The sequence below is a fragment of the Malania oleifera genome, chromosome 10, assembly GCF_029873635.1.
Source record: "Malania oleifera isolate guangnan ecotype guangnan chromosome 10, ASM2987363v1, whole genome shotgun sequence".
NCBI lineage: Eukaryota > Viridiplantae > Streptophyta > Magnoliopsida > Santalales > Ximeniaceae > Malania > Malania oleifera.
Window position 1 is genome coordinate 73,042,913 of NC_080426.1, and position 23,014 is coordinate 73,065,926.

A 23,014-nucleotide genomic window follows, 5' to 3' on the forward strand; every position below is an offset into this window, starting at 1 on the left:
AAAATCCATTGACAACACGAAGACCCGCTTCTGATTGAATGGGACATTTCTCCGCTGCAGTGTCCATTCTTCGCCAATTTCGTCTGGATTGTTGCCTGCTGTAGCTCTGCACAAGGCTGAACTTGCCACGAGATCTGACACACTCTTAAGCATGCAGCTAGGTTGGGTGCAGCGTGAGTATGAGTGAGAAATAGAGTTGAGTGTGAGAGAGAGAGATCGGTACACACTGTTAGTATTGATATTGTTCATTTACTGGCTCCGCTCTCCTGTTAGTGTTGATATTGTTCATTTACTAGCTCCGCTCTCCCCACCCTCACCTAAAAAAAGCACATTAATTTTATTGAGTTGTTGAAGACGTAAAGATGTTTTTTTATAGGGATCACTGGAGCTTCTTAATAGAATGGTAGACTTGAACATATTATTATGCTTTGGATTTCATTCCCTTAGGGTGAACCCTTTATTTATTTGTATTTGATTTACGTATTTGTTTGAGATGAATTCAACCATACCAACATCAATCCACACCCATTAAGATTTAACTTGGCGGTGTATGGGACAGCAGGCTTTAAACTTGAGATGTGTTGCGACTGGGACGCACCCCAACAGTACTGTCCGTCTGTAAATATTTATTTCTATATATATATATATATATATATATATATTGCATACATGAAGACCTCGCAAAGTTTTAATTCTGCTGGCCAAGGCTTTTGTCCAAGGATGAAACTGAGTCTGGGGATTGATGCTGCTGCTGCTGCTGCTGCCACTGCTGCCTCGGGCTGCAGCCCTGCCCCTGCAGGCGGTCATCAGACTATTGGTGCTGCTACTGCATTCACTCACGCCTGCTCGGTTGCTTCAACTCCACCAACTTCCCATCTTCAACTCCATCAAGGCTCCACTGCCTCTTCCTCTTCACCTTCTCCTTCCCACTGCCCACCCACATTGCATTTTCATTTAATGGCGGACTCTTCGGACATCACCCAATCTGTATGTAACTCCACTTTTCTCTTTTTCTCTGCTTGTTTATTTTATTTTTACAGGTTTATGCTGGGTTTAAGTTCATTAGATTATCATTTCGTTGTGTATTGACTAGGGTTCTTTTGCTGATGGGTTTTAGGCCTCATATTTTCTGTGGTGCTACAGTGTGCTCGTTTTATGTTTTGATCTTCCTCTCCCCCACCCCTTTGTGTGAGGAGGGGTTTTATGTCTAATATTAGACCTATAGAAGACAGATACCTTGTAATTGCTTTGCGTGAATGATGCTGATTTTCTTTTCTTTAAACGGTATCAATTTTCTTTTCTATGTGGGTTTCGTTTTTGTTAAACTTAATGAGCTAATCACCGATGCTGGGAATGATATCAGTAAAGTGAAAGGCAAGTGAGTGATCCAAGAACAGAGCATGGGTTATGAAGATTTGCTGCCTGCGGTATAATTAATTTGTAATCATTGGTAGTTTTAGTAAAATGGCTGTAACAATTTAACTTTCAACAGACAATTGTTTTATTTTTAGTTACCTGTTAGCCAGCTCTTGTATATATATTGTGGCTGGACATATGTAATTTCACATTCATTCATTCATTGTAATTTTGCTGATTCTTCAGCTTCAATGAAATCAGAAGGAGTATTCAGTTTTACATGGTATCAGAGCCTCTCGGCTAGCCCAGCTTGACTGATTTCCTAGCTGAATTTTCTTCATTTCTTGATTGTCTTCCTCAACTGAGTTCTTGAAAATCATTCATGGCATCTCCTAAATTGAGTGATCAAACGAATCGTATTTCTCCACCAAACATTGAAACCAGTTCTTCAAATCCATATTTTCTCAATTCGAATGAAAATCCAGGTAACATCTTGGTTATGCAACCATTGCTTGGAATGAAGAATTATCATTCTTGGTCTGGGACTATGATCTTAGCTCTCACTGCCAAGAAGAAGATAGATTTCATTAATGGCAAAATTGTTAAGCCAGATTCAGAATCTCCTTTCTATGAAGATTGGTTAAGCTGTAACACAATGGTAATTTCATGGATGATCAATTCCATGCACGTTGATGTATCTAGCAGCATGATTTATTGTCAAACTGCCAGAGAGATGTGACTTGAATTGCAAAAACTCTTTTCACAGGGTAGTGGTCCTAAAATCTACAATCTTTAGAAGGAGATCTCTAATATATCTCAGAACCAGATGATAGTTACAGAGTACTTCACAAGATTCAAGAAGCTGTGGGATCAACTGCTTCATCTAGAGCCATTATCAGAGTGTACCTGTGGAGCAATCAGAACCTTAAATGCTTCTCATGACAAGACTTATGTTATGAGGTTTTTGATGGGTTTGAATGAGAATTTTGAGACTATAAGGACTCAAATTTTGATATGGGAGCCTTTTCCTTTGATCAGCAAGATTCATGCCTTGGTTCTTCAAGAAGAGTCTCACAAGAATGTAGGACATGGAGGATACTACACTGTCAAGTCTGATTCAGTAGCAATGTATGCCAACTCGAAGGGAAGTAACTCTGGAAATTCTTCTTGGAACAAAGGAAAGAACAAAAGGGAGAGACCTTTATGCACTCACTGCAACATGCTTGGACATACAATTGATAAATGTTACAAGTTACATGGTTATCCACCAGGATATAACCAAAAGGAAGATCAAGTGTTAATCAGGTCACTTGCAATCTGCTAGGAATAGCAACTGAGAGTGTGTCAGTTCAATGTCCTATTTCTAAAGCTCAATGTGAGCAATTGTTGACTTTCCTCAATGCTGGGAGTAATTTTGGTAAGAATTATCATGCAACCAATGTGAGTACTAGTAATGGATTGCCAAATTTGGTTTGTGGAGCTGTTGATGTGTGTTCATCTGTTAATGATCCTTCTATTACTGGTGTGGCTGCCACTAAACCACATCCTCAAGCTAATAATTACCTTGAAACTATGTCAGGTGTTGTTTCTAACCCTATTTTCAGTCCAAATTTGACACATTCCATTTTTTCAGCCAAACTAATTAATCGAACCTATTTTGGAACTACTAATTGGGTCATAGACACAGGTGCTACTGACCACATGGTGCATTCTGTGTCTTGTTTTACCACTATAATTGCCACAATGAACACTCATGTAAATTTTCCAAATGGTGGTAGCTTTAGTCACACATATTGGGACTGTCAAAATCAATGAAAACCTCATCTTATATGTTGTTCTTTGTGTTCCATCTTTTAGCTTCAATCTTATATCAGTTAGTCAACTTACCAAATTTGTTTTCTGTTGCCTTATTTTCTTTGGTAATTTGTGTTTCATCCAGGACCTTGCTCATTGGAGCACACTTGGTTAGGGTAAAGAGTGCAATGGCTTATACCTGCTGGAAGATAGCAATTATGTTCCTTCTTTTGTTTCATCTGTTTCCTCTATTAATAAAACTCAGCCACATATATGGCATTTGAGGTTGGGACATCCTTCCTATACCAAGTTGCTTTTACTCAAGTCAAGTAATGTACAAATTGGTGATTCAAGTGAAGATTTCTTTTGTGATGTTTGTCCTTTTGCCAAACAAAAACGATTGCCTTTTAATAAAAGTTTGCATACTTCTCGGAATTGTTTTGACTTGATTCATTGTGATTTGTGGGTCCATTTTCTGTACCTACTATTGATTCCTACAAATACTTCCTCACTATCGTGGATGATCATTCTAGATGTACATGGGTTTACTTGTTAAAGCATAAGTCACAAACTCAATCCATATTAGAACAATTTTGCACTATGGTTGAAACTAAATTTTCTAGGAAAGTAAAGATTATTCGAATTGATAATGGAACTGAATTCATCATGAGTGATTTCTTTGCAAAAAGGGGCATTTTGCATCATTTAAGCTGTGTTGAGACTCCTCAACAAAATGCAATTGTAGGAAGGAAACATCAACATATCTTGAATGTAGCAAGGTCACTTATCTTCCATTCTCATTTACCTTTACATCTTTGGGGGCATTATGTTTTAACTGCTGCATATCTGATTAATAGGATTCCTGGTACACCTCTATCTCACAAAACCCCTTATGAGATTCTTTATGATAGTCCTCCTTCCTATGATCATCTAAGAATTTTTGGTTGTCTTTGTTATGCTTCTACACTAGCACATAACAGATCCAAATTTGCAACAAGAGCAAGGAGATGTATCTTTCTAGGCTATCCCTTTAGCATAAAAGGTTACAAAGTTTTAGACTTGTTCACAAATGCAATTTTCATATCTAGAAATGTGGTTTTTCATGAAAACATATTTCCTTTCCTTGATGGTAAAACCTCAATTTTAGATCCTTTTACTTCAATTACTAAAGTTGATAATCTTGCATCTTCCAGCTTAGGTAATGATTTTTTTGTCACTCCTATTCCTATCCAAGATGAGTCTATTCCTTGTTTAAATTATGTTCCTAATTCTGCTCCAGTTCAGGTTTCTTCTCTCCATTATGATTTTTCTCATGCAGTTCCTTCTTTGCTTGTGCCCACATTAATACCTGTTTCTACATCAACTCATGAACCACCATCAATACCTATCAGAAGATCATCTCGGCAATCCACTAAACCAACATACTTACAGGATTATGCTTGTGCTACCACTCATGTTTCAGGTGCAGCCTATGATGTGGCTGAAGGACTCGCTTACTCCCATTTAGAACCTTGTTATCATTCATATCTGCTGGCAGTTAACTCATTACCTCAAGAGCCGCAATTTTTCTTTCAGGCTGTTCAAAATCCTTTGTGGAGATCAACAATGGACAAAGAAATTCAGACTCTTGAACAGAATCAAACTTGGGAACTTACCACATTACCTTCTAGTAAAACCCCTATTGGGTGTAAGGGGGTGTATAAGATTAAACTAAATTCTGATGGAACAGTGGAAAGGTACAAGGCTAAACTTGTGGCTAAAGGGTATACACAACAGGAAGGCATTGATTTTCTTGAGACTTTCTCACCTATTGCTAAGACAGTAACTGTTCGGGTACTTCTTGCTTTAACAGCTGCCATGTGTTGGCCTCTTCACCAATTAGATATAAACAATGCTTTTTTACATGGGGATTTACATGAATAAGTATACATGTCATTGCCTCCTGGTTTTCACAGTAATGGGGGGCCTTCAATTGCTTCTTCTTCCTCACATTCATCTACTCCCATGGTCTACAAATTGCTTAAATCCCTTTATGGTCTGAGACAAGCTTCAAGACAATGGTATACGAAATTGTCATATGTTATTCAACAACTTGGGTTTGTTCAATCGACTGCTGATAACTCTCTTTTTGTTCATGCCAAAGGTTCTTTGTTCACAGCTTTATTGGTCTATGTGGATGACATGATCATCATAAGAAATGATCCCACTTATGTAGCAACTTTAAAGTCAGTTTTGGATGCTAAATTTGGAATTGAGGAACTTAGATCACTTAAGTTCTTTTTAGGACTTGAAATTGCTAGAAACAAAAAGGGAATAAGCTTAAATCAAAGGAAGTTTGCTTTAGACATTTTAAAGGAAACAGGTATGATGGATTGTAAGCCTACTAAATTTCCAGTGGAACAACAATTGAAATTGTCAAAGGACAATGGTGAACTTCTATAAGATTCAGGCAAGTATAGAAGGCTCATAGGTAAATTGATGTATTTAACACTCAGTGGACCTAATATCACTTATGTCGTGAACAAGCTAAGCTAGTTTTTGGCTAAACCAAGAGTTGCTCATATGCAGGTTGCAACAAGAATCCTGCAATACATCAAAGGTACACCTGGACAATGAATTTTATTTCCTAGTGGTTCGGATTTATAATTGAAGGCATATTGTGATGCTGATTGGGCTAGATGTCCAGATACAAGGAAGTCTCTAATTGGATATTGTGTTTTTCTTGGAGATGCTTTGATTTCATGGAGATCAAAGAGTAGTCAATGGTATCAAGATTTTCAGCTGAAACTGAATATACATCTATGGAAGCACCACCTATGAAGTTACTTGGATTTTATTCTTACTAAGAGATTTACAAGTGAAGCATAAGAAATCACTTTTGCTTTACTGTGACAACCAGGCAGCATTGCGTATAGCTGCAAATCCAGTGTTCCATGAGAGATCAAAACATATAGAAGCAGATTATTACATTGTTAGAAATAGAGTTCTAAATGGTACAATCAAAACTTTTCATGTTGCATCCAAGAATCAATCGACAGAAATTTTTACTAAGGCATTTGGTGTAGACAACTATATTAGAATGATTAAGAAGTTGGGATTGATTAATAGTTTTGCTCATCAAGTTGAATATCCAGATTGTATTGTGGATGTTCAAGTAGCAAGAGCTTTGCTCTTGAGGGGGGGGGGGGGGGGTGTTAAACTTAATGAACTAATCACCAATGCTGGTAATGCTGGAAATGATATCAGTAAGGCAAGTCAGTGATCCAAGAACTGAGCATAGGTTATGAAGATTTACTGCCTGTGATATAATTAATTTTTAATCATTGGTAGTTTTAGTACAATGGTTGTAACAATTTATCCTTCAACAGAAAATTGTTTTATTTTTAGTTATCTGTTAGCCAGCTCTTGTATATACATATTGGTTGGGCATATGTAATTTCATATTCATTCATTTATTGAATTTTGCTGATTCTTCAGCTTCAATGAAATCAGAAGGAGTATTCAGTTTTACAGTTTTTAATGAATGGATATGCTTCAATTTTGGCTGGTTTATATATGACCATGCATCAATTTCTAGACTTCTCTTTTTAATTTTATGCAAAGGACTTCTCGGTCCGGGTTTTGTTGTCACAAATTCCGTTCATCATTTGTGTTTTTTAGAGTTGAAATTAGGGAGAGACTCTAATTTATCAGCCTCGAAACTTAGGACGTACGGGGTTTATGTTTGGTTATGAGTATACTGATTTGTTCAAAGATTTTGACGTGATTGTTTTGTTTTGGGGTTGATTGTTTTCAGGTATAAGATTTGGCATAATTAGTATGGATCCAGAAGCAGGCAGGTGTCGAAGAACAGACGGGAAGAAATGGAGGTGTAGCAAGGGTGTGGTTCTGGGGCAGAAGTACTGTGAGCGGCACATGCACAGGGGACGAGGCCAAGGCCGTAAGCGTTCAATAAAGCCTGTGGAAGCTTCTGAGGTTGCTTCCCCTTCAGCTGGTATAATGGCAACCATCAATAATTCAAATGCTGATAATTCAAACAGCAATGTCTCCATTTCAGTCTCTTCAATTCTCCAACTCAACACCTTTTCTTCAAATCGTACCAGCCATAAGGACACCATCACTGGCACCCGGAGCAAGTACAATGAGAGTTGCAATAATTTAATCATGTCTACTGCAGCTGCTGCCTCCACGGCCATCACCGTAGCCCCTGCCATGACCACCATGGCCACCACCAACAATAGCAGCAAGAGGAAGAAGGCTTTTAGCAAGGACTATTTTGATGGGAACAGTATTATTCTTGGCCATGGTGTTGATAGAAGCAGCAGCAACGGAAGCAGCACGAATATTGTTGGCAGAAAGTTATCTACAAAATTGAGGTTCTCTCCCAAGAGTGTCCTTCAAGATAGTATCGGTAAGATCGAAATCTCAGTCTGAAGGAATAGAATAAAATCATAGGAGGAACAAGCTTAAATTTATTACTTGAATTTGTTATGATTACCATTCGAAATTTTAATCCGTTCATTTTCAACCCTATTTCATCTCATTCCGCAAACCAAACATAAAGTTAGTGATTTGAACTATTTTACCATTTAATTTATGATATTTTGAGTGTAGGTTGGCGTCCGGCCTCTGGAGGGTTGGAATCATCATTTTATTTATTTGAAATTGGAAGGTGCTTTTTTTTTTTTTCTACTAAAAGTATCTAAGAAATTCCCAACTCTAAATTTAATTCTTATATAAATGAACTTGTCCATCATTTAGTTTGCGGAATCATATCTAAAATGAAATCAAATTTCAGAAATCATATTGGGGAATTGATTCTTGCAAATGGGGGAATTGTGATTGGGTGGAATCAATTTTCAATTCAGTGTAATCAACCTTATTTTATAATAGTACAAAAGAACTTTCATGAAATTTGATAAAAAGACATAAACCTCTCATGAAATTTCAAATATTCTGCAAATTTCCTCTAAGCTTTCAAAAATGTCACAAACTTCCTTGCGGTTTGTCAAAAAGACACTCATAAAAAAACCGTTTTTTTTGTAAAATAAAAGAGGAGGTTTGTGCCTTTTTGGCAAATCTCAGGGATGGTGTCTAAAATTCCTGAAATCTTGAAGGAAGTCCCTAAAATTTTTGAAACCTCAAGGGAGGTCATTGTTTTTTTTTTTTTTTGCCAAACTTTGGGAAAGATTAGTGTCTTTTGCTATAAAAAATATTCTAAAGATAACAAAAAAAATTGATAATACTAATTATTATTTACTGTTATAATAAACTAATAATCATTAATAATTATTGCAATAAAAGTAATGTTTATTATTATAAAAATAATAATAAAAAGAACAATATTAAAAATAAAAAACGGTCAAAATAATAATATTTTTATTTGAAAGATAATAATTATTATCAAAATAATAAAAAAATATAACACCTAATTATAATTACTATAAAAATAATATTTATTATTATAAAATAATAAAAAATGAAAAACATAATAATTGTTATTATTTTAAGGATACTATTTATTATAAAAAAAAATAGCAATAACAACAATAAAAATGATAATTACACTAACAATAATCACTATTATGAAAATAATAATCAAATAAAAGACAACAAAGAATAATGTTAATTGTAATTATTATAAAAACAATGAACTCTAATAATAATTACAATAACAATAATAACAGCAAGTTATATAATATTTATTACTATTAAAGTAATAATAACAACAAGAACAATAATAATAAAAAAGCAGAAGTAATAAATAATGATTATTTTAAGTACCTTAATTATTATAGAAATAGAAAAAAGTAATAATAACAACTAAAAATAATGTCTATGGAATACTATTTATTACTATAAAAACAATAATAAAAAAATAATAATAATAAAAAGGAAATAAAAATAATTATTTCAAGAAAAATAATTATTATAAAAATAAAATAAAGTTAATAATAACAACTAATACTAATTATAATTTAAAAAATATTTATTACTAGAAAAATAATAATAACAAAAAGGACAATAATAATAAGAAAAATAAAAAAACAATTATTATTAATATTTTAAGGATAATAACTAGTATAAAAAATAAATCATAATAATAAACAAGAATAAAAATAATATTAACACTAATAAAAATAATTATTATATAATAAAATTATTAAATAATTATATATTGTAGTTTTTTATAAAAAATGACTTATTTTTTAGAATTCCATTATAGATATCATTGAAGAATACCAAATGTTACAAAGAAATTGAAACTAGATTCCTATAGTCATTCGATATTGCTAAACAAATGCGGTAATTGCATTTCAAAAGCAATTACATTCTTACCTTGATTCCATTCCTTTCTTGATCCCTTTTCCCCTTCAAATTCATTCTGCAATGGGAGTTATAATATTATAATATTATATAAAAATATAATAATTTCCAATATAATAATATTTTTTAATCTATCCAATCATTAATAAAATAATATAAAAATACCATATTAAATGCAACATTCGATAGAGAAATAATAATATTTAACATAATAAAAAAATTAAAAGAGTTCTTATAATAGCATAAAATTTATATTTAATGTATATCATTAGTATGCTGTCTAATATATAATAAAACATTACCATAATTATGTATATAAATATAAAAAATAAGATTTTTAATATGTCGGTAATATTACATTATTATATTTTCAAATTCCAAAAATTTATCATTCGGTATATTGCATAAAATGATAGAATTATATAAAACAATGTATTTTAGAACTTATGCTATAATAAAAAAAATTGTTCTATTATTAGTATAATATTTATTTTAGTGGCGTGAAATTATTAAATTATGAGTGTTAATTAAATAATATATACAATATTATATATTCACTATTTTTATTTAATTGCTATTAAAAAATAATTATTAATAAGATAATACATTTTCCATATGATTCAATTTATTATTATCTAATAATTATACTTTTAATGTGATAATATCAGTATACCTACAATTAAAATAAATTTATTATATCTTAATTAATATATATTACTATTATTTAAAAAATCTATTTATCTAAATAGCAATAATATTGTATAGTGTATTGTGTTTTATTATGATTGAGTTTGTTTATTATTAATTATTTTATCGTTTTATATATTTCTCCTTAGCTTTTAATTCTTAGAGTACAAAATTGCAAGCTTTAATGTTTCAATTTTTTTTATACAGGTGTGAGAAAATGTTGGTAAGTTAACATATATATGATTGAATTCCCTTAATTTAATTGTATTTATGGAATAGAATTATCATTGTATTCTATTTCAAATTACTTATGCTAATAGTAAAATAACATAGTTTATTGAACCCATTCTCATCATGTTGCATTATTGTTTTGATTCCACACAGATCACTAAATGCCATGTAAAGTCTCGTAAGATGGAATTTTATGATCACATCATCTCAATCTCACTAGTGCTAATCCTTTCGATAGCACTTTTTGGTGCTTTTAAGACTGGACAAGCCCTAGAACAATGTTCCTTGAATACTATACCAGACCGTTCTATTTACATGGATTTTGTGTGGGGTTAGGAGTAAATGAATAGTCTCAACCATTGGTCTCGTTTATGAGTAGTTATGCTGTCGCATTAATCTTACTTCCTTGTGGCGTTAGTCATTTTTTTGGTAATATTAGTTGGTGTTAATTGGCATACCTATTTTTTCTCCTCTATGTTTTAAGTAGGCAAAGCTTCGACCTTTACTATTTTGTAGAGGTCAAAAGATGATGAGGTGGAATGTTGGAGAGTGCGTTTACTTGAACGTGCACTATTGTAAAGGATCAGAACAAAAAGATCAATTCCTTTACCTAGGTATTTTTGTGTAGATCTTAAGCTTCATATGTCCCAAACTTGGCTGAATGCCATATCTTTGCATATCCTTTTTTGACTAAGTGAAGACATAGACATCTGCACTAAGAAATTAGATCAAACTTGATTTTGAAGTCCTTGCAAATTTGAGCAGACTTGGTCAACACTCACTTGGCTTACCTCAACTGATTCTACATTTTTTATTGTGGTTGCTAAGCCCAGGCTATTTATGGCTAGCATCAAGAGTCTCCATTGGACGGTTTTTAGCCTTTCCTCTTTGAACTATTGAAATATATATTAAATGGCACTAGCTTTCCCACCCCACCTGTGGGTTGGATGGTAAAGGTGACAAATAATTTTCGAAACACAATAAATTTTGAAATAGTAAAACAATCATCCAAATCTATTTCAAGCATTGAAATTGGTAATGATTTAGAACGTGCATCTTCTTGTACCATAGATTCCATCATTGAAAGTTCGAAGAGGTGCACACAATTAAGGAGAGCTTATTACCCTCTTCCCTTCTGTGTGTGCAACTTGATGGGGAACCATAGTGATAATAGGGTGAGGGAAAAACTACTCCTTGTTGCTTATGTACCAGTAGAAGAAAATCTACTCGTTATAAGCTCCTTGTGCAAACAAGACCCACATACAAAATTTCATGGGCTGGTGCTTTAGGTCCATAACTATAATTTGGTGATCACTTAACATAAGGCTTATTGATCTAAGCTCCCAAAAAATGTTCAATATTAATTTAGTACGGAGATTTTTTAAAGCTTTCTATGTAAGTCCAAAAAAATTCTAACAATCTCCCAGTTGGATTGCATAGCTAAAGTTTTATAAAGAAAAAAAAAAAAAATCTTCAAACTAAAATTACACAACATGTGGCCACAACAAAATATCAAATGTAGGCAAACACCATCAAACATAATGGTCTAGAATGAGATTATGCGTATCCAAATATGTAGAAAGCTATATCCGATAGGGATACTAACATTATACAAGTCAAAATACACATAACCTCATGATCGTACACATAGGTCCATGATGCATTCATGTATATCCAACCAATACACACTTAATAGCACAAGGAGATGTCTCAACTAACATGTTAAGTATACACAAAATATGTGCTTCCAGAAACATTAGTTAGCAAAGGAAACATAAAAGCATTAGGGTGCACAAAAGAGAAGAACTTCTCCTAGCTATAGGGCATAAGGTAAGGAAACATCAATCCAAACACTTTTAGCAACATGCATATGAAAACGCAATGATCGAGTTCGGTCAAGTAAGTGCCATTTCTATTGAGGAGCATGAATGTATGTGTTTTAGGCTTAGCAAATGATTCTTTTATCTAAAAAAAATATTTGAATTTGCTTTCAAAAGAATCAAGATCATTGATCAAATTAAAAGACTTAAATCCTAATGCCAAATTGATTCTTTATTTTGTTATAAAATTAGAAATATACATCAAGAAACTTAGATCTATGTTTTGACAAATATACACAAGTAATACAAGAGGAATCTTCTACAAAGATATGTACCTATTCTTGATCCTAAATGAATAGTAGGACGTGCCCATTGTGTAGAATTGACATGCTTGACAATCTACGCAAGAAACAAACTTAGAAATTGTAGAGGCTTGTTGTAGCTTTAAAAGGGATGGATGGACAAGGTGAGCATGCTATTGATGTAAAGCAAAACCATGAGAGGAGAATGAAGATGTCGCTCAAGACAAGATGGAGCTACAACTGTTAGGGATTTATATTAAAAGACATGCTTTATGTAATTGATTTTAGTATTTATTAATAACTTCAGTTATTCCATTTTAATGAGAATTTTTGTGAGTAATGTTTGCTTGACATTATTTATTTAATGATTATGCATGTATGTCTTTTATTTTATATAGTAGGTGATCTAGTGTGTAGAGTACGACTTATATACAAAAGATTAGATCATCAGTTCTTATAGAATATAAGTTTATTGTTTACAGTCTTAAATGAAATTGGACACACCATTGGTATGACTGTAGCACAAGGTTTTAATAGGTCTGTCTTGACTATTGGGAATGGTACAGTTCCAACTCCTTGTGCTAATACACTTTGTGTGTATTGAATAGGACCGTCTTGGGGTAATTGTTTTTATACTGACTATATAAAACAATTAATATCTCATGGTTATTATGAGTGCTTATGCTCTTAATCCTGATATGATTATTGGACACATGCATATAATGTTTTTTTACTTTAATTAATAGAAGAGTGAGATTCTTTATGGGTCAATACACTCAGTGAGTTGGGTGATGACGTTATGTGTATGATGAACATTAATTATTGATGAAATTCACGTCCCGGTATTGGGATTGATGATACCCCTTGAGGAAACTTATAAGTTTTGATTGCGTCAAACCCTGCAAGTGGATTTTGAATCTGGCATATCAAATAAGTTAAGTGGAAGGTCTCAGGGAATTAATATGTCAATTAATTAAATTGTCAGTAATTTAATTTAATAAACAGGTATTTGTAATCTTTACGTGGGGAGATAAATAAGCATTTTATAATAGGAGCTCGAAATTTAATTAGTACAGTTATAATTCTTTAGTTGTATGAATTATAATTAACGTAATTAAGGATGAATTTGAGTCGGATTAGGAATTCTTAATTGCATGGAAAGCCCTAGTCATATTTGCCCAGAGGTCCCTGCTGTAGCCTATATACATGCACTCCACTCAGCAGTTAGGGTAAGACAAGCGAATTCTCACAAAGTTAGACGTTTTCGTGAGAGAAGAAAACCCTAGCAGCTGCCTACGAGACCACTCTCTCAAGAGCAAGGCGTGTTTAAGGAATATAGTAGAAGATTTTTAATCGTCTTCAAGAGCTCATTTTCATACTTGCAGATTCGGAATCAAATCAGACAGATCTCGTAGGTATAATCCTAATCACGTAATTAGGGTTTGCATGATCAAATTTTTTTTTTTTTTGTTATTCGTATGCACTACAGTCGGATCTTAGGACTATTCCACAAGTCCCTTCGACAACCACCCCAACCTAAATAACATAGGCTGTCCTTATGCTTTCCTCACAATCTTCTTCATCTTAAGATCCTAGATAACATATTGAGAAGGATAAATGATTACCAAATAATTAAAGGCCTATATGGGATTATTACTTTTGCTGTCATAGATTGAAGAAATGAAGAAACAGTTGATGAAAGAATTTGTCTACGTGCTAGTTTTTTTATTTTCTGCTGATTTTTAGGTGTTGTATCAAAAACTAAAAATCAAATTTTATGGGACTTTTGGTATCACTGGAAAAAGTTATGAAAATGAAAAATGGAAATAAGACATCCTTGGTGTTAGGAAAAATATTATATATGTATGAACTAATTCCCACAAGTAAATCAATGGAAATGCAAACAATAAAAAATTGAGACACAAGAAATTTAACGTGGTTCCCTCAAATGTTGAGGTATGTCCACGGAGCACATCGGTCCAAATCCACTATCATCAAATATGTTGTACAAAGTGGATACAAAAGGCATAAGCCTTACAAATACATAAGAGTGTATAAACAAATGTAATAAGATGGAAAGCTCTCACCAAATATTCTGAACAAAACTCTCAAGGAAAGAACCAACCAAAATAGCACAATCAGAACCTCCCGACAAATACTGATAATGAAACGCAGCCGGAGTCGCAAGAAGAAGAAAGCAACAGCAGGTAGCTACACTGGAGAAGATGACCGGCGCTAGTGGGTGGGCATGCAGCAGGTGCTGGCTGTAGGTGTTGGCTGCTGTAGGCATTGGGAGCTAGTGTTAAAAAACCGAGAGTCCAATAGCAGCAAGTAGGAAAAAATGCAGATAAAACAAAAAGGAGATGAAGGGGTTGTAGTAACTGCGCGTGAGGCTTGGGCTGGAAGCTCAAGAACAACTCCATTTTTTTTTTTTTTTTGCTTTTACAGGGAATCCAACAAACATTAAAGAGTGGTGTAACTTTCAAGCCAAGGGCCCCACAAGGAGGGACACCCAACACATCCCGAATCCAATGATATCTAACATCGATATGTTTTGACTTTGAATGGAAGATAGAATTCTTACTTAAATGAATTGCACTTTGGCTATCACAATAAAGAACATACCTTTCTTGTTCCATGCCCAACTTTTTTAAAAATCTCTTCAACCAAAGTAATTCTTTGCAAGCTTCCGTAATGGCAATAAACTCAGCTTCCGTAGTAGATAGAGCAACACATTTCTGTAATTTAGATTGCCATGCCACAGCTCCCCCTGCAAAAGTCATCAAATAACCCGAAGTGGATTTTCTAGAATCAACATCACCGGCCATGTCGGCATCCGTGAATCCATGGAGCGTAGATTTACCATTTCCAAAGCACAAGCACACCTTTGAAGTGCCTCTAAGGTATCGAAGAATCCATTTTACCGTTAACCAATGCTCCTTTCCTGGATTAGAGAGAAACCGAATAACAGCTCCAACAGCATAAGCTAAATCTGATCTTGTGCAAACCATTGCATACATTAAGGAACCAACGGTCGAAGCATAAGGAATTTTCTTCATCTCTTTCTTGTCTTTTTCACTTGTAGGACTTTGTTTTGAACTAAACTTGAAGTGACTAGCAAGTGGGCAACCAACGGGTTTTGCATTATCCATATTGAACTTCTCAAGCACTTTTTCAATGTAACTTTCTTGAGACAACCAAATTTGTCCTTTTTCACGATCACGAACAATTCTCATGCCAAGAATTTATTTTGCTGGTCCTAAGTCTTTCATAGCAAAAGACTTGCTCAACTCTAACTTCAATTTGTCAATCTTGGAGAAATCCTATCCTACAATGAGCATATCGTCAACATAGAGTAAGAGAATAATATAAGTACCATCTGAAAATTTTTTCACAAACACACAATCATCCGAAGAGGTTTTTGAGTAACCATGATTAATCATGAAAGAATCAAATTTCTTGTACCATCTCCGTGATGCTTGCTTCAACCCATACAAACTTTTCTTTAATTTGCATACTAAATTCTCTTTTCCTTTTTGTTTGAAGCCTTCCGGTTGTTCCATGTAAATTTCATTTTCCAAGTCACCATGTAAGAAAGCGGTTGTCACATCTAGTTGCTCAACTTCTAAGTTCAAGTATATTGCCATGCCAAGAACAACCCGAATAGATGACATCTTTACAACCGGTGAGAATATTTCATCAAAGTCAATTCCCTTTTTCTGACCAAAGCACAAGCCTAGTCTTGTACCGAAGATTCTTTCCATCATTTTTCAGCCTAAACGCCAATTTATTTTTCAAAGCTTTCTTTCCAAGAGGAAGTTTAACCAAATCATAAGTGTGATTGTCAACTATGGAATTCATTTCCTCTTGCATAGCCTCCATCCATTCAACTTTAATTTCGTGGTTCATGGCTTCTTGATTGCTTTCGGGTTCCCCTTGATCCGTTAGAGTAACATAGTCACTTGATGGATATTTAGATGAAGGTCTTGGCTCTCTTGAAGACCGTCTTAATTGAGCTTGCTCTTGAACTTGTTGCTCCCCCTCATTTTCATATTCAACATCATTAGGAATTTCATCATTTCCAACATCTTCAAGAGGTGGAAGAACATCTTCCATATTTTCATCATGTGCCAAAGGTGGAGAAGGTAAGTCTAAGTCAACAAAATCATTCCCATTAGATTGTGGTTGCTCAACCGTGCCAAAATCTTCAATTGTTTGATCTTCAAAAAATACAACATCTCGGCTTCTAACAATTTTCTTGTCAACTGGATCCCACAATCTGTATCCAAATTCATCATGCCCATAGCCAAGAAAAATACATTGCATTGTCTTGTCATCAAGTTTGGATCTTTCATCTTTTGGAATGTGACAAATGCACGACAACCAAACACTTTCAAGTGATTATAAGTGACATCCTTACCTTTCCAAATTTTTTCAAGAACTTCACCAAGTAGTTGAAGGAGACAAATTAATCTAGTCCACCGCTGTCCTCATTGCTTCACCCCAAAATGATTTTGGCAACTTCGCATGAAAGAGCATACATCTCATTCTCTCCAGTATAGTGCGGTTCTTCCTTTCAGCAATACCATTTTGTTGAGGGGTTTTCTTTACAGTCTTTTGATGTCTAATTCATTGGCTGTAACAATATGCATCAAATGAGCCAATGTACTCTCCACCATTATTCGAGCGCATACATTTCATCTTCTTTCCAGTCTCCCTTTCAACTTTAACCTGAAAATGCTTAAACACATCAAAGACTTGATCTTTAGTCTTCAAAGTGTAAGCCCAAACTTTTCTTGAACAATCATCAATAAAGGTAACAAAATAAAGTGCACCACCATGAGATTTAACTTTCAAAGGACCACATACATCTGAATGTATCAAATCTAAAACATTAGATGTTTTAGTAACAAACTTTGCACGAAAATGAGCTCTATGTTGCTTACCGGCCAAACAATGAACACAAGCTTTACGAGAGGTACCTTTCATCCCGGGTAGGAGCTTCTTTTTGAACAAAAACTGCATTCCTTTTTTACTCATGTGCCCAAGCTGCTTATGCCACAAATCGGTGGAAGAGTGACTTTCAAATGCATTCACAACACCATTACCAATTTTACCTTGTATCATATAAAGTGTACTAGTTTTCTTGCCTTTAGCCACCACCAAATTACCCTTTGTGAGCTTCCATTTTCCATCACCAAAATGGTTGTCAAACCCTTCATCATCAAGCTTTCCGGTAGATATCAAATTTAGTCGAATATCGGGTACATGTCTCACATCTTTGAGCACCAACTTGCATCCCAAATTTGTTTCCAAACAAACATTTCTCATGCCAACAATTTTTGACAAACCTTCATTTCCCATCCGAACAACTCCATAATTTCCTTTGGAATAAGAAGTGAAGAAATCTCCCCGAGAAGTGACATGGAATGATGCACCGGAATCAATAACCCAATCAGTCTCGTGATTTGTCAAATTAATGCAACTTTCATCACAAACAACCATAAGATCACCATCAGATGCAACTGAAGTTGTGTTTTCATGCTTTTTCTCAAAATTTTTCTCTTTGTTTTGCTCCTTAAATTTCAATTTTATACACTCCCGCTTCATATGCCCCTTTTTATGACAATAGTGGCATTCAATATCTTTTTTCGAAACTGAGTTAGACCAACCTCTTGATTTATCATTACGGTGATAATATCTGCTTTTACTTCTACCTTTCCCCAGGTTTTCTGTCACAAGTGTCTCTGAATGAGAAGAGCCAACTGATTTTCTTCTAATTTCTTCATTCAACAAGTTGCTAGTTACTTGGTTCATAGTAATAATTCCATCGGGAGCCGAATTACTAACTGTCACAACCAAAGTTTCCCAACTTTCCAACAAAGAGTTAAGAGCATTAAGGCCTGCAATTCATCATCAAAAACTATTTTCATAGTAGCAAGCTGATTGATAATATTTTTCATCTCATTCAAATGTTCGGTAATAAGACCACCATCTTTATATTTCAAATTCACCAATTTTCGGAAAAGAAAAGCTCTATTTGTAGCCGACTTTCTATCATAAAGACCCTCCAGTTTTTTCTACAATTCATGTCCCGAAGTTTCGGTAGAAATATGATGAAAAACACTATCATCAATCCATTGCTTGATAACACCAACGGTTTTCCTATTAAGCTTATTCCACTCATCATCACTCATGTCTTTAGGCTTTCGGTTATCACCCTCAATAGGCCCATCCAAATCTTTGCAAAATAAAAGATCTTACATTTTTGTTTTCCAAGTTACCCAATTGCTTCCATTGAAGCTAATCATACGACCAACATTACCATATATGATTTACACGAATTTAATGCATACAAATAACACGGCTCTGATACCACTTATTAGGAAAAATATTATATATGTATGCTAATTCCCACAAGTAAATCAATGGAGTAATGCAAATAATAAAAAATTGAGACACAAGAAATTTAACGTGATTCCCTCAAATGTTGAGGTACGTCCACGGAGCACATCGGTCCAAATCCACTATTACCAAATATATTATACAAAGTGGATACAAAAGGCATAAGCCTTACAAATACATAAGAGTGTATAAACAAATGTAATAAGATGGAAAACTCTCACCAAATATTCTGAACAAAACTCCCAATGAAAGAACCAACCAAAATAGCCCAATCAGAACTCCCAACAAATACTGATAATAAAACGCAGTCGGAGTCGCAAGAAGAAGAAAGCAACAGCAGGTAGCTGCACTGGAGAAGATGACCGGCGCTAGTGGGTGGGCGTGCAGCAGGTGCTGGCTGCAGGTGTTGGCTGCTGCAGGCGTTGGGAACTAGTGTTGAAAAACCGAGAGTCCAATAGCAGCAAGCAGGAAAAAATGCAGATAAAACAAAAAGGAGATGAAGGGGCTGTAGTAACTGTGCGTGAGGCTTGGGCTGGAAGCTCAAGAATAGCTCCACTTTTTTTTTTTTTTGCTTTTACAGGGAATCCAGCAAATGTTAAAGAGTGGTGTAGCTTTCAAGCCAAGGGCCCCACAATGAGGGACACCCAACGAGTTTTTTCCTGTTTTATTATTAAAATAAAATAAAATATTAAATAATACTCTATTTGGAAATTTTTTTTTCAAACTAATACTCACGTAATCTCGCAGCACTAAGTTACGAGATTTAAAGCTGATGGACGAATGGGAAGGTGACGTGTGCCACGGGCAGGAGTTCGAGATTAGAACAAATCTCGCAGGTTAGTCCTACGAGATTTGCATGGGACACCCTCCTTCTCTCCGAGCCTTCCTCCTGCATTCCTCCTCTGCCGACCGTTGCACCCTCATCTACCCAACAAAGAAATGCACGACATGACCCATGGCCATAACTCATAATTATAATATTAAAATGGTATGCCTATTGGACATTTCAATGAAAGAAATTTAAGAATTTTAGTTTGATAGTTGAAAGTTGATACTCTATTTCAACGTCTTGTCTTCATGGACAGCTCTGTACTCCAGTCATGAACATCAACGAAAATGAAGAACAAAGCACGAGCGTACTCAACGGGGTCGCCTCTCCTCCCCACCAAAACCCCAACAAGGGCGGCTGGAAATTTGCCATTTTCATTATCTGTAAACCCCCACTTCCTTAGTTCTTCGACCCATTTCGTTTAATTTCTCAATTTCAATTTTCAGTTCTCCAACACATTTAATTTTAAATTTTCTCAATTTTTAAATTTTTCCATGTGTGTACGCAGCCGTGGAAACGGCAGAGCGATTCTCGTACTACGGCATGGTGCGGAACCTCATCACGTACCTCACGACGGGTCTCCACGAGCCACTTGCCACCGCCGCCAAGAACGTCAACACCTGGGTCAGTGTCTCCTCGCTATTCCCATTGCTTGGAGCCTTTATGTTTGAGAAATTAAAATTCTTAAATTTCTTTCATTGAAATGTCATCCCAAGTATCAGCTGGCTTGTTGGGTAGATGAGGGTGCAACGGTCGGCAGTGGAGGAAGGCTAGTGTTCCATGCAAATCTCGAATTCTTGCCCGTGCCACGCGTCACTTTGCCATTCGTCCATCAGTTCACTTTGCCATTCGTCCATCAGTTTCAAATCTCGCAGCTGTGCATTAATTTGGAAAATTTTTTCTCAAATAAAGTATTATTTAATATTTTATTTTATTTTAATAATAAAACAAGGAAAAAACTCGACACCCAACACTTGGGTCACAAGACTACCCTCTTTGCGTAGGTAGGGGTAGAGTCATCACAGCATACATAACCTTCCCCTGCTTTTCATGTAGGAGAGGTTGTTTCCTTGGACTCGAATCCATGACCATCCAATCACAAAAGAGCAACCTTACCACTCTCTAGAGAGAGGCGCTTGGCCGCGGAGGGATGCTCGTCCATGACTGAGCCTCTTTACTGATTTTTGGTTTCAGATTGGCCATGGGGAGATTCTCTTCCCGCAATGCCAAGATGTTTGTTATACTGAAACATCGTTTGAAGTATGATGTTGGATCTGCCCAGGATTTCGTATCTGTTTGGGTCAAGTTCGGTCCACTGCTGCTTTGCGTGAAGACTGAGTTGTTCTCAGTTGTGGCAGAGCGTATTTGGGGAGGAGTTGGTTGTGTTGGAAGTTTCCTTCCCAGTTGGAAATCGCTCCCTGATGGCGTCAAGGTCTATCTTGGTGATGTTGTTGATTTCCCGACTCTGAAGGATTTTCGTTTCAACGTGGATGCCAAGGGTTGTCCAGTTTAGAAAGTTTAACATCAAGTTTGACTTTGCATTGCAGAAGAGAAGCCACAGTTTCTGGGTTCAAAGGTGTATCATGCGTCTTCTAAACCTCTTTGGCTGATTGGAGTTTTCTGTGCTTCATTTTGTTTTGTTCCTTTCAGTTCTTTGTTCGTTTTCTTGTTTGTTCCTTTTTTTCAGTTCTTTAGTTGTGATTCTTTGGCTTTTTTTTTTTTCTTCCCAATCGGTTTTTCAGTTCTGCGTTCTTCCTTTTGTTCTGCAGTTCGTGCTTTGTTCTTGGTTGGCGGTGTTTGTTCATCTTGTCCCGATTGGTGTGATTTTTCTTTGATTCTACTGTTTGTGCTGTTTGTGGGCACGTGTCAGTCATGCCGTTGCCCCTTATGGTTTTGAATTCAAATCTGTTTTTCAAAATGCCTTCTCCACTTTGGCGCTTTCATGTCCGCCTGCTACACCCTGTTTTTTGTTGTCAGCAAGCATTTATTTCTTGCTAGACTTTGGGGCTGCGGTTTTCTGTCTCTTTTCGCGTGCAATGATCTGTTTTCTCTTATGTTAGAGTCTTGTTCTTTGTATTTTTGTGCTCCTCCATTCAGCATGGCTTCTCTTTTGTGCTTGCCAACGTGTCACACTTGTTGGAGTGTGATTGCGCTTTGTGGATGAATTGTTGCTAATTTTCTCCTTCACGTTTTTTATCAGGCGAATTTTGCAGTGTCATTTGTGGTGTGGGGCGTTGGTCTCTGGTTCATTCATCCAGTTCTACGCGCTTTTGGTAATTCCAAAAGCTGTTTGAGTTTTATTTTAGTGCGTTCGTGTGATGTCCTTTATGGATCCATACCCGGTCAAAGCAGACGGCTGCTGCTCCTTCAACATCTTCAGCGCCAGCTGCTCCTCCATCAACCTTTGCTACTCCACCAACTCTACCGGCTATGCTGACATTTAGCTACCGCCCTTTGAATTTTTGCTCCCCCTTGTGTATATATATATATGTATATATATACGTGTGTGTGGAGTTGTGTATGGTGGTGTGTTGCAGTGTGCAGTGAGTGTGTGAGAGTGTCTGTGCAGTGTAAGCTGCATGAAGAGAGATTGTGTAGAGTAAGAACAGAGAGCTGTAAGAGTTGAGTGATTGTATCCTCCTCTTCCTCTGTATTTTTCCCAGTACATAGTTATTTCTTACTCTCGTGGACGTAGGTCGGAATTTGGCCAAACCACGAGTTTGGTGTCAATATTGATATATGTGTGTGCTTTGTTTATTTCCTCCATTAATTACTCGATCGGTAAAACCCAACAAAGTGGTATCAAAGCGTATTGTTGGAGTAGAATTTCCAGATAAGAGAAAATTCCTAGATTTTGAGCCTCTGTCCAGTAGCTCAAAATTTAAATTTGAGGCCACCATCAAACTCCACTCGTCGAGACAAAGCAAATGGTGTCAATCGGAGCTCCAAACGATTTTAGAACAGACCGCATGCCCCTACACGCGCCGCCAACGTCTGAAGGTCACTTGACGCGCCCCACCCGCCGACGAAAGACCGGCAAATGGAGAAAGGAGGAAGACGACGTCCACGTCAGCGCCACGTCGCCCAGGACCCGCGCAGCGTCAGCGTCCAGTCAGCCTGCAGCGTTAGTGCCATGTCGCTCGTCCACATCAGTGCACGCCAGTTGGGACCTGGGCCCAGTCAACGCCACGTGGTGCCGAGTCAGCCGCCCAGCCAGTTGCCACGTCAGCAGCTGAGTCAGTTGCCACGTCAGCAACTAGGAC

General features: G+C 35.8%; 1 protein-coding gene across 1 annotated transcript in view; it reads left to right on the plus strand.

Moving 5' to 3' along the window:
- The first annotated feature begins 262 nt into the window (after window positions 1-262).
- The window catches only part of LOC131165777 (growth-regulating factor 9-like), a 41,648-nt gene continuing 18,896 nt past the window's right edge, over window positions 263-23,014 (plus strand). Inside the window, exons 1-2 of the mRNA XM_058123828.1 lie at window positions 263-987; window positions 6,947-7,561. Coding sequence (XP_057979811.1) covers window positions 6,970-7,561 — 592 coding nt within the window. The 5' untranslated portion in view covers window positions 263-987; window positions 6,947-6,969. The remainder of the gene's footprint in view (window positions 988-6,946; window positions 7,562-23,014) is intronic.